Below are 15,119 nucleotides of genomic sequence, written 5' to 3' on the forward strand. Positions count from 1 at the left end.
CCAACAGTCTTGAAAAGACTGAATGGCCACGTTCAGCTATTTGGCTTTATGCTAAAACTTAAGAAATAACAATGAAAATATATGAAAGTATTATCTTTATGTGCAACTTTTACTTTGAAAAAGCTTTTTTAAGCTTTTACCCCGCCCGTGTGAATTTAGCGTCATCAACAAAAAATAACGACGAATTTAGCGCCATTTACCTACAAAAAAGTGACGAAAAAGCATCACCTATAACAAGCAGCGAAATGAAATGCAACATTCAAAAAGCCAAGAATTTTGCACCACCTGCAAAAGAATACAGGTTTTATCGCAATTCAAAATTTGTTTGGATAGTACGGATTTTGTTTAGGTATAAGAAGTTTAATTTTTGTTTGGCCTAAGAAAACATTTATTTTTAAGTTGATTGTTAGTTTTAAATGTTAATATTATACCTAGTTACATATTAGAGACGTGTTTTTAATTTTACTATTTGAGCCGCAAAATAAAAAAGAACTTTATCTATACTAACATTATAAAGCTAAAGAGTTTGTTTGTTTGTTTGAACGCCCTAATATCAGAAACTACTGGTACGAATTGAAATATTCTTTTTGTGTTGAATAGACCATTTATCGAAGAAGGTTTTAAGCTATATAACATCACGTTTCAACTATAAAAAGCGACGAAATAATGGAAAATGCGAGAAAAACGGGGTATATTATTCATCCTTTAGGACTTCAATTATGCCCAAAATAACTATTCCACGCGGACAAAGTCGCGGGTACAGCTAGTGTTTATATATATATTTTTATATTAATTTATATTCCCGTCTATCTCCCAAGTCCCACTGAATTGGCCCATCGTGAGATGCATATCACATCTGATTCATTAGTCCCATGGGCTGATAGTAAGGATATCATCTAAATTGTCCCAACATTGCGAGTATTCAGAACCAACAGTCTTCTAAAGACTGAAAGGCCACGTTCAGCTGTTTGACTTAATGATAGAATTGAGATTCAAATAGTGACAGGTTGCTAGCCCATCGCCTAAAAGAAGAAAATACATATATATGGTCACGTCTATATCCTTTGCTGGGTAGGCAGAGCCAACAGTCTTCAAAATAATGAAAGGCCACGTTCAGCTGCTTGGCTTAATGATAGAATTGAGATTCAAATAGTGACAGGTTGCTAGCCCATCGCCTAAAAGAAGAACATACATACATACATATGGTCACGTCTATATCCCTTGCGGGTAGACAAAGCCAACAGTCTTCTAAAGACTGAAAGGCCACGTTCAGCTGTTTGACTTAAGAATTGAGATTCAAATAGTGACAGGTTGCTAGCCCGTCACCTTAAAAGAAGAATCTAAGTTTAAAAGCCTATCTCTTAGTGCCGTGTGGTTACCGGCACCAATAAAATAAAAAGAATATGACAACTACGTCTCTATGATTACTGGTACTTACATATTGTCTTGGAATTTGAAAGCAAAATAAATTAATTTTTGAACCAAACTCAATTAGTTAACAACACATCAAACTAGCGGTATAATAGTTACATTAGTAAGGACGGTAATCGTGTTAACTTGTTAGAAACTGTCAGAACTTTTGCCCGCTTTAAAATTTATGGATAGCCTCACTGGCTTCCAATGTAAACTGATATCTAGCTGATTAAATTTGTTTGTTTATATCAATATTATTTTATATACATACATATGGTCACGTCTATATCCCTTGCGGGGTAGACAGAGCCAACAGTCTTAAAAAGACTGAATGGCCACGTTCAGCTATTTGGATTAATGATAGAATTGAGATTCAAATAGCGACAGGTTGCTAGCCCGTCGCCTAAAAAAGAATCCCAAATTTGTAAGCCTATCCCTTAGTCGCCTTTTACGACATCCATGGGAAAGAGATGGAGTGGTCCTATTCTTTTCTGTATTGGTGCCGGGAACCTCACGGCACTTTCCACTAATAACTAATACGAATCATTATTTTACAATGATTCGTATTAGTTATTAATACGAATCCGTTAACAAATAAAAACATATGTACATACATTAATCACGCCGTTCCCTGACTTGTGGTTTCCGGCACCAATAAAAAAAATAGCACCACTCCCTCTCATACCCATGGATGTCGTAAAAGGCGACTAAGGAATATGCTTATAAACCTGAGATTCTTCTTTTAGGCGATGGGCTAGCAACCTGTCACTATTTGAATCTCAATTCTATCATTAAGTTGGCTTAAAACCGAATAAAGAAAAATTAATTTATTTTGCTTTCAAATTCCAAGACAATATGTAAGTACCAGTAATCATAGAGACGTAGTTGTCATATTCTTTTTATTTTATTGGTGCCGGTAACCACACGGCACTAAGAGATAGGCTTTTAAACTTAGATTCTTCTTTTAAGGTGACGGGCTAGCAACCTGTCACTATTTGAATCTCAATTCTTAAGTCAAACAGCTGAACGTGGCCTTTCAGTCTTTAGAAGACTGTTGGCTTTGTCTACCCGCAAGGGATATAGACGTGACCATATGTATGTATGTATGTTCTTCTTATTAACCAAACAGCTGAACGAGGCCAATCAGTCTTTTTAAGACTGTTGGGTCTGTCTACCCCGCATGGGATATAGACGTGAATATATCTATGTATATATGTATAAACCACGGCTCTTTCCCAGAGCGGTAAGCGGCGACTACATCTTTATACTTGCCATGATCATTGCACACTTCTTTCGTTTCATCCACATTCATAACACTCTTCATAATTAAAATTATATTCAGAAAATAGGCCATCGCGGGCAATTTTTGACGTCATGTTTTATTTCAAAAAAGTTAATTTGAGTTATAAAAATTGCGTAGGAAGTTAATTTTACACAATTGAATTTACTTTTTCGTTTAATTATAAAAAGTATTATTCATGTGTAGGTAATTACGTAATAACTTTATGTAACTTATATTAAGGCAAAACAAAAATGTCGTTGATTGAGTGGATAAAAATACCACATAGTAAACCTGACTAATGGTTTTAGTTCGTAAGAGACAGTCACATTTATCCTTTTTTTTTTAATGTTAAAATTAAATTTATTAAAAAACTAGGTTCCGCCCGCGACTCCATCCGCGCGGATGTCGGTCTTCGCGTGGATGGTTTATTTCTCCATTTTGAGTAACTCTGACAATGATATCTTATAAATATCTATTGGACCCGAATACGGGTGACGCAATGTGTTTTCGCGGTACTACAGAACAACGTTTATGGATAAAACTGAAAAATTAAGATTTATTTTTCTTCTACAGATTTATTATATGTATAGATAACTTAGTATATTTACATATAAATCAACAAATAAGCCTAAATTTAAAACTAACACTTAGTTACAAAAATGCAAGTCCCGGCAGATCGGAGTCTTGAGGTAAGCCGGGAGAGATTCGTGATTTATAGAATAGAATAGAATAGATTTATTTTCAAAATTGGATACAAGGTATCACTTATTGACGTCACATCACTTAAATCTAATTATAACTACTACCGCTTCCAAAGCGCATGTGTAGAAGAAGCGGCGGAACAAACTACACTGCAGCATTTTCATCGGACGTCAATATACAAAATATATAGATCTCTTAAATCTAAATCATGGACGAATCATACATACATACATACATATATTCACGTCTATATCCCTGAAGTGATAAGTTGGAACGTAACCCTTTGAGTCAATACTGGTTTCATCAACGTTAGATGCAGCTGGTAGGATGGACCAGGCAATAACTTCCATATTGGTTCACGAGCTATCAAAGATAAAGTTACTTAGCATTGACACTCAATAAAATACTGACAGAAAATAGCGATAAGAGCACGTAATTATCTGTACTTTATAATAATGTGCCGTGTGGTTCCCGACACTAATAAATAAAAATAATAGGACCACTCCTTGTTGTTCCCATGGATGTCGTCAAAGGAATAGAATAGAATAGATTTATTTTCAAAATTGTATACAAGGTATCACTTATTGACGTCACATCATTTAAATCTAATTATATCATTGGTACTACCGCTTCTAACGCGCACGTGTAGAAAAAGCGGCGGAACAAACTACGCTGCAGCATTTTCACCAAACGTCAATTTACAAATACATACATACATATGATCACGTCTATATCCCTAGCGGGGTAGACAGTACCAACAGTCTTGAAAAGACTGATAGGCCACGCTCAGCTGTTTGGCTTAGTGATAGAATTGAGATTCAAATAGTGACAGGTTGCTAGCCCATCGCCTAAAAAGAATCCCAAGTTTGTAAGCCTATCCCTTAGTCGCCTTTTACGACATCCATGGGAAAGAGATGAAGTGATCCTATTCTTTTTTGTATTGGTGCCGGGAACCACACGGCACTTGTCCTGCTAACCTTTCTGCAAAATATACTCTATGATAATTTGTGCCCGCAAAATCTGCGCGGATCACTAGTGTTATTGGATTGCATCTCAATCATGTGCCTTTTGGTGGCCGCTCCTCGGCGGCGGCCATTTTTGTTTCAATGAGACAGATATTAAAAAAAAATGAATAACTATGAGTTTAAATAGCTACCATAATGGTCTGTCCCTCACTGTAAAAGTATCGGTTAGTACATACATACATACATAAAATCACGCCTCTTTCCCGGAGGGGTAGGCAGAGAGTACCTCTTTCCACTTGCCACGATCTCTGCATACTTCCTTCGCTTCATCCACCGGTTATCGGTTAGTATTCAAACAAATATACATACCTTCGGACTACTAATGTTTTTTCGTAATTTTCCATTAATTCTTCGCTCCTAAAAGTTGCAGCGTGATGATATATAGCCTAAAACCTTTCTCTATTAATGGTCTACATACATAAAATCACGCCTCTTTCCCGAGGGGTAGGCAGAGACTACCTCTTTCCACTTGCCACGATCTCTGCACACTTCGTTCGCTTCATCCACATTCATAACTCTCTTCATGCAAGCTCGGCGGTTTCGGGTACTTTTGACCTGACCCTTTACCAGGACGTCCTTAATTTGATCAAGATACGTTCGTCTAGGTCTTCCCACTACGACCTTTCCCTCTACACTCTACTTGTATATCTGCTTAGTGAACCTGCTTTCATTCATCCTCTCCACATGACCAAACCATCTTAACGGTAATTAATGGTCTATTCAACACAAAAAGAATGTTTCAATTCGAACCAGTAGTTCCTGAGATTAGCGCCTTCAAGCAAACAAACAAACTCTTCAGCTTTATAATATTAGTATAGATTAAGAATTCTCTGAACATCTCCCCTTTTAAACTTATTTATTATTTATTAACCTTGTTCAATACTCTAAAATATTTTCAACATCCAATGAGACAGTTTCGTAGAAAGCCCTCAAGTGTCTTCTGAGCGATATTTAATGGAAAGTGGACTGTAAGGCATGATGCACACTTGCCACCGATTTATTGTTAAAATTCAAAAAATTCAAAATTCAAATTCAAAATTCAAATTCAAAATTCAAATTCAAAATTCAAATTCAAAATTCAAATTCAAAATTCAAATTCAAAATTCAAATTCAAAATTCAAATTCAAAATTCAAATTCAAAATACAAATTCAAATTCAAAATTCAAATTCAAAATTCAAATTCAAAATTCAAATTCAAAATTCAAAATTCAAAATTCAAAATTCAAAATTCAAAATTCAAAATTCAAAATTCAAAATTCAAAATTCAAAATTCAAAATTCAAAATTCAAAATTCAAAATTCAAAATTCAAAATTCAAAATTCAAAATTCAAAATTCAAAATTCAAAATTCAAAATTCAAAATTCAAAATTCAAAATTCAAAATTCAAAATTCAAAATTCAAAATTCAAAATTCAAAATTCAAAATTCAAAATTCAAAATTCAAAATTCAAAATTCAAAATTCAAAATTCAAAATTCAAAATTCAAAATTCAAAATTCAAAATTCAAAATTCAAAATTCAAAATTCAAAATTCAAAATTCAAAATTCAAAATTCAAAATTCAAAATTCAAAATTCAAAATTCAAAATTCAAAATTCAAAATTCAAAATTCAAAATTCAAAATTCAAAATTCAAAATTCAAAATTCAAAATTCAAAATTCAAAATTCAAAATTCAAAATTCAAAATTCAAAATTCAAAATTCAAAATTCAAAATTCAAAATTCAAAATTCAAAATTCAAAATTCAAAATTCAAAATTCAAAATTCAAAATTCAAAATTCAAAATTCAAAATTCAAATTCAAAATTCAAATTCAAAATTTTTATTTACTACTAAAGGATACTATATATCGTTTAATAATTGTCAAAGCGATAAAAAACTGCACTGCAGCATTTTCTTCAAAAAATTGCTAGAAAGCTTAAATTTGGACGAAAGTTTCATATCATTGGGATTCATCTTTTAGGCGATGATCTAGCGAACAGTTAAACAGTTAAACGTGGCCTGTCAGTCTTTTGAATACTGTTGGCACTGTCTACCCCGCAAGGGATATAGACGTGATTATATGTATGTATGTAAATTTCATAACTTCATACAAATCAAGTCATAACCCCTTACGGGGTAGACAGAGCCAATAGCTCAGGCTTGATTATTTACCTCTTTAATTCGTGATTGATGATTCACGTGAACATTAAGAAACGAATTACAAAGATTAAATACATTTTATAACTATTGAATCATTCCATCTCTTACTGAATCAGTCTTGAAAATACTAATTGGCAATATTTTGGCTTAATGATAGAATTGAGATTCAAATAGTGACCGGTTGCTAGACCATCGCCTAAAAGAAGAATTCCAAGTTTACTAGCCTATCCCTTACTCGCCATTTACGACATCCATGGGAACGAAATTGAATCGTCCTACTCTTTCTTTTATTGGTGCCGGGAACCAGACGGCACAGATAGTGAGCACCGAGCCTAAATTCGTCTGCGATAATTTCCTAATGGGCCCATAAAGAGAGAAGTTGATAGTGGTTGGATGAGAAAATTTTTCACTACAATTTTTTATTTTTTTTTCAACTATTGAATACATTTTGGTAACCGAATTCTGAGGAAAGAGTATTAAAATGAGCAAAAGCTTGGAAGATAAGAAATTAGAGTGAACTAACAAACATAAAATCTTCCCTGTTTCCCGGAGGGGTAGGCAGAGACTACATCGTTCTAACTGCCGCTATCCCTGCTTACTTCCGCTTCGTCCATATTCATACAAATCTCTTCATGCAAGCTCGTCGGTTTCGGGTACTCTTCATTTCATGCAGTTTTCTCATAGTGAGCAGGGTTTTTGGTAAGAAAAAAGATATAGTTACTGCATGCCCAGTGACATGACGTAATTAAAAGGTAATTAGTTATCTTAATCTGTGTCCCTGTAATATAAACGAACCATGTGTTTTCCATGCTGTGCCGGCAACTTTGTCCCCGTGGAATGGTTATTTTGGGCATCATTGAAGCCCTCAAGGATTAATAATTTTGCCCGTTTTTTCTTTGCTTCTTATAGTTGCAGCGTGATATAATATACTTAGCCTTAATCCTTCCTCGATAAATGGTCTATTCAACGCAAAAAGAATTTTTACAAACAAACAAACAAATATACCAATTAATTATACCAACCTCAAACGTCACACCTATCATAAAAACAGTATTTTTAAGCATATTTGGTCACATAACATAAAATATATGAGTTAAATATTAGAATTTTTGCAGTATCACAAAACATACCTAAGTTATTTTTTGTTATATTTAGGTTATACATGTGATTTTATGTCAAATACATTCTTATTTTAATTACCAATGAAATTCTATAATTTGCGTTCCGAGGGTATGCAAAAAAAGGGTTTCATAATTATTACTACAAAATCGCATTTCATTATAAATTTATCCGAGAAGGAAATTAAAGATTTTTGTAGCAATCTCACTAATTCCCTTAACCCAAAAACAATCAAATATTCATGGATGCGGGTTTCGAACCTATGCACCTGGAGACGGCACGCCTTACCACGCGTCGGATTCTTTTACCACTCCACCACCGTGCTCAGACAGACATTTATAACCAACGATGTATTTTATCTGTTAAATCAAAAAAATATCAAACCCATGGGCTGATGTTTCAACACGCAGTGGCAGCCCTAACTACAAATATTTACTTCAAAGTATAAATACAAATCACAAAGTTTAATTCTATCTACAATAAACCGTCTGTAACCCAGGTACAATGTATTTTCCATCAATTTTGCTACTCTTTGTGTATACTTTAGCAGCGGCAGAAGTTGACAATCTGCTCTCCGATGAATACATCCAACTTCTGAACACCAAGCAGAGCTCATGGAAAGCAGGTCGCAATTATCCTGAAGGAACTCCGAAAGGCCATCTACCAAGTCTAAGTTGTTTGTTGCGAGAAGTTAACAGAGATGATATACCTTCTATCACTTACGATCGTAGCTTCATAGATTCGCTTCCAGAAAGTTTCGACGCAAGAGTTCAGTGGAAAAATTGTCCATCTCTAAAAGAAATCAGAGATCAAGGTTCATGTGGCAGTTGCTGGGCGTTCGGTGCTGTTGAAGCGATGACTGACAGATGGTGTATCCACTCAAACGGCACGCAGTTCCATTTCTCTGCTCAAGACATGGCCGGCTGTAGTTTAGATGGAAACGGCTGTGATGGAGGATATTTGAGGGTCCCTTGGCAATATTGGCATACTGACGGCATAGTTTCCGGTGGAAACTATAATTCAGAGCAAGGCTGTAAACCGTACGAAATTCCTGAATGTGTTCATGGCTATGATGATGGTGCAAATTGTACTGGTTATGGCAGTCTCTATTGCGATCAGAAATGCCGTGATGGTTACGATGTATCTTACGAACAAGATAAAAAATATGGATTAAAACCTTACGCTGTATCGCAGGAAGATCACATAAAAGCTGATTTATATGTCAATGGACCTCTTGAAGTGGGTTTTATAGCTTGTCCAGATTTATATCATTACAAGAGCGGCGTATATAGAAGCACATTTAGTCCAGATAATAACCAGTGTGGCGGGCATGCTGTTAAAGTGCTGGGCTGGGGTGCAGAAGACGGTACAAAATATTGGTTGCTTGCAAACTCTTGGAATACATATTGGGGCGAATTAGGTGGGTTTTTCAAATTTCTTCGTGGAGAAAATCACATGGGAATTGAATCCGAGGCGGTGGGTGCTAAACCTAAATTGTAAATATATTACGCGTTGAAAAATGTGGGATTTTATTTATTTCAAGAGGGATGTTAAAACTTAGAAAAAGCCTATTTAACAAAATGAAAGTTTACCCTAAATGTTTTGTATTGTATTTATTTATTACTGTCAATGATACATACACATTAAGGTTATGTCTATATCCCTTGCGGTGAAGACAGAGCCAATAGTCATGAAAGGACTGAATGGCCACGTTCAGTTATTTGGCTTAATGATAGAATTGAGATTCAAATAGTCAAAAAATAAAGTAAGTATATTTATTTAAAATTATTTATTATCACCCCCCACACTAAGATTCTCTGCTTAACTCAATGGTAGACTGTTAGATAATGCTATTAGCATTAAGTATTGTACTTTACAAATTGTAATTGTTACAATCCTACTACTATTATAAAGGCGAAAGTTTGTATGGATGTATGGATGTTTGTTACTCTTTCACGCAAAAACTACTGAACCGATTACCATGAAATTTGGTATGTAGGTAGCTGAAGACCCAGAATAACACATAGGCTACTTTTTATCCCAGAGTTCCCGCGGGATTGATAGGGTTTCCATGCGGACGAAGTCGCGGGCGGCCTCTAGTAAAGAATAAATAAATAACACATAATCCAGTTATTTTACAATGTAACTTATAAAAGAACTAATTGTTGCCCGCAAATTCGTTCACTGTAAAAGTTCAATAACAATCTCAATACCTACATATAAAAGGGCAAAAAACCACAGTTCATGGCAAAATATTGGAAAAAACTAACATACTTTGCCGACCCCACGTAAAATGAGCAAGAAAGTAACGGCAAAAATGAAGATTGTAACTCACCCCCAAAAGATCTACAGGACATACATACATATAATCACGTCTACATCTCTTGCGGGGTAGACAGCGCCAGGAGTCTCGAAAATACCAATAGGCCACGTTCAGCTGTTTATCTTAAAGTCGCCTGAAAGCTGGCTTACAAACTTGGAAGCTTTTTTGGGCGATGGGCTGGCAACCTGTCACTAGTTGAATCTTAATTCTATCGTTAAGCCAAATAGCTGAACGTGGCTATTCAGCCTTTTCAAGACTGTTGACTCTGTCTACCCCGCAAGGGATATAGACGTGAACATATGTATGTATGTATGTCGCCTGAAAGAAGAATCCCAAGTTTATAAGCTTATCCCTTAGTCGGCATTCACGACACCCACGGAAAAGATATGGAGAGGTCCTATTCTTTTATGTACTAGTGCCGGGAACTACACTTTACCAATAGATAATCGGAATACTATTTCGATTCATTTGCGACAAACCGTTAAAGTTTAAAGTTAGGTATTTCAAAAAAAATATTTATACTAATATTATAAAGCTGTAGAGTTTGTTTATTTGAACGCGCTAATCTCAAGAACTGCTGGTTCGAATTGGAAAATTATTTTTGCGTTGAATAGACCATTTATCGAGGAAGGTTTGAAGCTATATAACATCATGCTGCAACTATTAGGAGCGAAGAACTTATGGAAAATATAAAAAAAAAAACGGGGGAAATTATTCATCCATTCCACGCGGACGTTGTCGTAGACTTAGTAATTGAGTATTAAAATAATGGCACTAGAATTTTTTTAATGCAATTTTCTTGTTTTATTTTTAGTCTGATGGAAAACAAATTTTAGTATCCATTTCAGCAAATGATACGACACAGGCGTCCTTTCGCTGAATTTTTCAATAAACAGCTTGTTACCGCGGCTGCAAATAGTTTATTCAAAAGGACACCTAAAAGCCTAGCCTGCAAAGAAATGTAGGCCAGTTTTTGAATAACCTAGAATATTTTAAAGATATTTTTACCAAGTCGAATATTATACAAACTTGCTTACGCCTGTGTTTATTCCCATTTTTTCCGTTCATCATCAGCACACAAAATATTTTCTCAGGCCTATTAGAGGAGTGTGGTTCCCGGCTTTTTAAAATAAGACTGCATCCATGAATGTCGTAAAAGGCGACTAAGTGATAGGCCAATGAACTTGGTATTCTTCTTTTAGGCGATGGGCTAGCAATCTGTCACTATTTGAACATCAATTCCATCTTTGATCCATACGGCTGAACGTGGCCTTTCAGTCTTTTTAAAACTGTTTGCTCTGTCTACCCCGCAAGGGATATGGACGTGATTATATGTAAGTATATAATATAATAAATCGGTGTGGTGCAGCTTATCCTCAAATCTGCACCTAGCATTATTCTGCCCTGGTATAACTAAAATGCCGTTATCTGCCAAATCCTTGTTTTAAGTAAAACGTCAAAAACTGCAGTAAAAATTTAAACTGATGCCATTCATCAATGAGAACGCCTATTTATGACTTAAAGGTACTAAAAAGTCGTATATACAGATCGAAAGAGATTTTTTTTTTCTTATTTTACTGGTAAAAAAGGTTTAAATCCTGATGTCAGATAACGGCATTTTAGTTATACCACGGCAGTATTACTAACTACAAATTATTACAAACGTATTCCAATAAAGCCGAGTCCACATTGATCGCGAAGAACCAATATAAGGCGGCGTCTACAACAGACGAGCTGCTCTTGAAACATTTGAAGTAATTTAGGAAGGGTGTTACTCAATGTGCTGAATGTAACAACTGCTTTATTTAAAAAGTTAATATGACAATACCCATTGTTAATTTATGCGTCTCTGCCAACTTATTCACGAAAGTTTTGAGTGAAGCATCTACTTCGCGTTCTTATTATGTCCCGGGTTCGAATCCCGGCCATTGTATGATGAGCATAAAACCTTTTTCTGATTGTCCTTGGATTGTATTAGATGTTTATCTATATAGATAAGTATTTATTATAAAATATGATTAGAATCTCGAACCACAAGTCTTGAACTTAATTCGAGTCTAACTCAATCTGTGTAATTTGTCCCGTATATATTTATATTGTTTTTTTTATAAAAGTACAAATATATATACTAATATTTCTGTCGGCTGCTCATCCGGCACAGAAACATTTGTCGAAGTTAAGTTTCAGACTCATATTATAAAGCTGAAGAGTTTTTTTGTTTGTTTGTTTGAAAGTGCTAATCTCAGGAACAATAAGTTCGAATTGAAAAATTCTTTTTGCTGAATATAAGGCTTTAGGCTATATAACATCACGCTGCAACTATAAGGAGCAAAGACACAATGGAATATGTGAAAAAAAACGGGGAAAATCATTCATCCTTGAGGGCTTCAATGATGCCCAAAATAACTATTCCGCGCGGAGAAGTCGCGGGCACAGCTAGTACTCAATGAAGGTTAAAAATAAATATTTTTTTATCCACATTGATCGCGAGAGCCAATATACAGCGTCTACTACAGCCAACCTGCGCTTGATTAAAAACACAACCATCTGAACTAACACAGGCGGGTGTTCTACAATGGGTTTATTTCTAACGAATTGAATGTAGGATGAATAATTTCCCCCTTTTTTTTACATTTTCCATTATTTCTTCGCTCCTTATAGTTGAAGCGTGATGTTATATAGCCTAAAGCCTTCCTCGATAAATGGTCTATTCAACGAAAAAATAATTTTTCAATTGGAACCAGTACTTCCTGAGATTAGCGCGTTCAAACAAACAAACTCTTCAGTTTTATAATATTAGTATAGATATAAAGCTTTTTTTAACAGTTACAACATGCTAGCTATTAAAAACTCAATCTATACATATAATAAATCTGTAGAAGGGTCAATTCTGTACATTGAAAATATTGAAAAAATAAGTAGCAGGGGGTGTAACTGGATCGATACCAAACACAAATATGTGATTAAAAAATTTTTTGTCTGTCTGTCTGTATGTTCAGGCATCACGTGAAAACTAACGGTTCGATTTTGATGAAACTTGGTATAATTATACCTTATTATCCTGGGCATAAAATAGGATACTTTTTATCCTGGAAAAATACGAAAAAAAAAAATTATTAATTTTTCAGTTTATCCATAGACGTTGTTTTGTAGAACCGCGAACACACGTTACGTTACCCGCAGTGGATTCAGCGCCGTAACCTGTAGCACCGAAAGTCGGATTTAGCTTGAACCGTTTGCGGCACACGCGGGCCGCTACGAATTACTATGAAAAAAAAACTTTAGTCCGGTCAATCTAGACATTCGAAGCTACATTTCCCATCAAGCTGAAAATGAGTATAATTGTTTAAAACACAATCAAAAGCATTATTTCAAAATTTCCCATGATTCTGGTTTAAGGAAATAAATTTACCCAAGGTCAAAGGTAAAAAATGGGTGTTTCGCGATTTTCTTCAAAACAGTAAGTTTTTCAAATCGCAAAATAACCTCAGTCATTTGTAGATCATAAAGTTATCTATAAAAAAGGTATCAATATTTTTTTTCAATAAAGCTACCGTTTTTGAGATATAACGATGCAAAAAGTTGCAAGCGTCATAATATACACACGTTTCCACGCCACCTCTGAGGTAGTGTACTATTAGCGCGTTTTTTTAACATTTTTATTATTAAACTTGAAAAAGTCTGAAAGAGGTTATGAAAAACACGTGTTTTTACTACGCAGTGGCACTCAAGCCTAACGTTTGCATTATTTAAAAAAAAATAGAATAACCCTAAGTGAAGAAAATCATCTTAGGACAATAATAGAGATTACAATTAAATCAAATTAAAACTAAAACTACTTATAAAAAGAAAGAAAAAAAGATGACTACAAACTTAAATTTAATTTATAAATTGTACAGTCTCTGCATAGTATCAACATGTGGGAGTGTGCCCAGAAGGCTGGCAGCATTGCCGATTTGAATGGCAATGCTGATACTCTGAGCCAGATAATTTCCAGCCCTCCGGTCAAAAGATACCTTAATCAGCTTTTTCGACAATTGTCGGAAAAACTGATGGGCAGATAGGTCCCCCGGTCCCAGAGTTTCTACCTCAAATGGTTCAAAAGTATAGGTATTACCGACCTACATATTTGCACGTTTTGAGGTTTCTTGCCTCATTTGAAGCAGAACCGGCCTTAGATTTAGTAACCTGAAGATGAGACGGCGCAAGTGTATCGACACAAGTAGCATCCCACACCAAAGGCCGCCTCAATCTCCAGGGTACCAAAGTCATACCATCCGGTCTCTTGGCATCATCCCGAGCCAGACCGTTTGGTTCTAGAACGGCTGGAACATGGATGGTGGCAAGAGCACAGAGGATTATATTATTTAGGGCGGCATGGCGCCCTAAACGGCCGGCACTTCTAGGGCATGAGAGGCCGTGGTGTCCATAGCTGTCAACGGTATCCCCGCAAGGACTACTATTATTAAAGACTAACGGTATTTCATGTGTTGAGCATTCTGAGATAAAGCAGGTATACGACCCTAGCCACGTACACAATTAAACAGAGAGGCAGATGTTGTCTCAAGGTTTCACTACAGTATAAATGAAGGGACTGGGTTTCATTATACTTATGTATATTTTATATTTTGAATTCAAGTTAAAATTACCGACAGAACAATATTTTTACTTATATTACTGCCACACAGAGTATATACGAGACGTGCTTATGCATATTATGACTCTTGCAACTTTTTGCATCGTTATATCTTAGAAACGTTAGCTTTATTGAAAAAAATATTGATTCCTTTTTATAGATAACTTTATGATCTACAATCTATGTCTGAGGTAATTTTCCGATAAAATTTACCGTTTTGAAGAAAATCGTGAAAACCCCATTTTTTTTACCTTTGACCTTGGGTAATTTTTTTTCCTTAAAGCGGAATCATGGGGAATTTTGAAATAATGCTTTTTATTGTGTTTTAAACAATTATACTCATTTTCAGCTTGATGGGAATTAATGTAGCTTCATTCTTATTTTTTGGTCTAAATTGACCGGACTACTTACTACAGAACGCGAACTCAACAATAGTAGCTCAATAGAGGGATCTCCTTAATTATTATAGGGCTAGCCGTAAT

At 35.1% G+C, this 15,119-nt stretch overlaps 1 protein-coding gene across 1 annotated transcript; it reads left to right on the forward strand.

Moving 5' to 3' along the window:
- The first annotated feature begins 8,182 nt into the window (after positions 1-8,182).
- LOC106141851 (cathepsin B-like) lies at positions 8,183-9,178 on the forward strand. Its single transcript, XM_060946922.1, has one exon. It carries the CDS (start codon positions 8,183-8,185, stop codon positions 9,176-9,178), a length of 996 nt encoding a protein of 331 aa, XP_060802905.1.
- The last annotated feature ends 5,941 nt before the right edge of the window (positions 9,179-15,119 follow it).

Source organism: Amyelois transitella, chromosome 12 (assembly GCF_032362555.1).
Source record: "Amyelois transitella isolate CPQ chromosome 12, ilAmyTran1.1, whole genome shotgun sequence".
Lineage (NCBI taxonomy): Eukaryota > Metazoa > Arthropoda > Insecta > Lepidoptera > Pyralidae > Amyelois > Amyelois transitella.

What these genes read in the sequence shown, in the direction of transcription:
- LOC106141851 (XM_060946922.1), top strand. Translation starts at nt 8,183, where the DNA reads ATGTATTTTCCATCAATTTTGCTACTCTTTGTGTATACTTTAGCAGCG.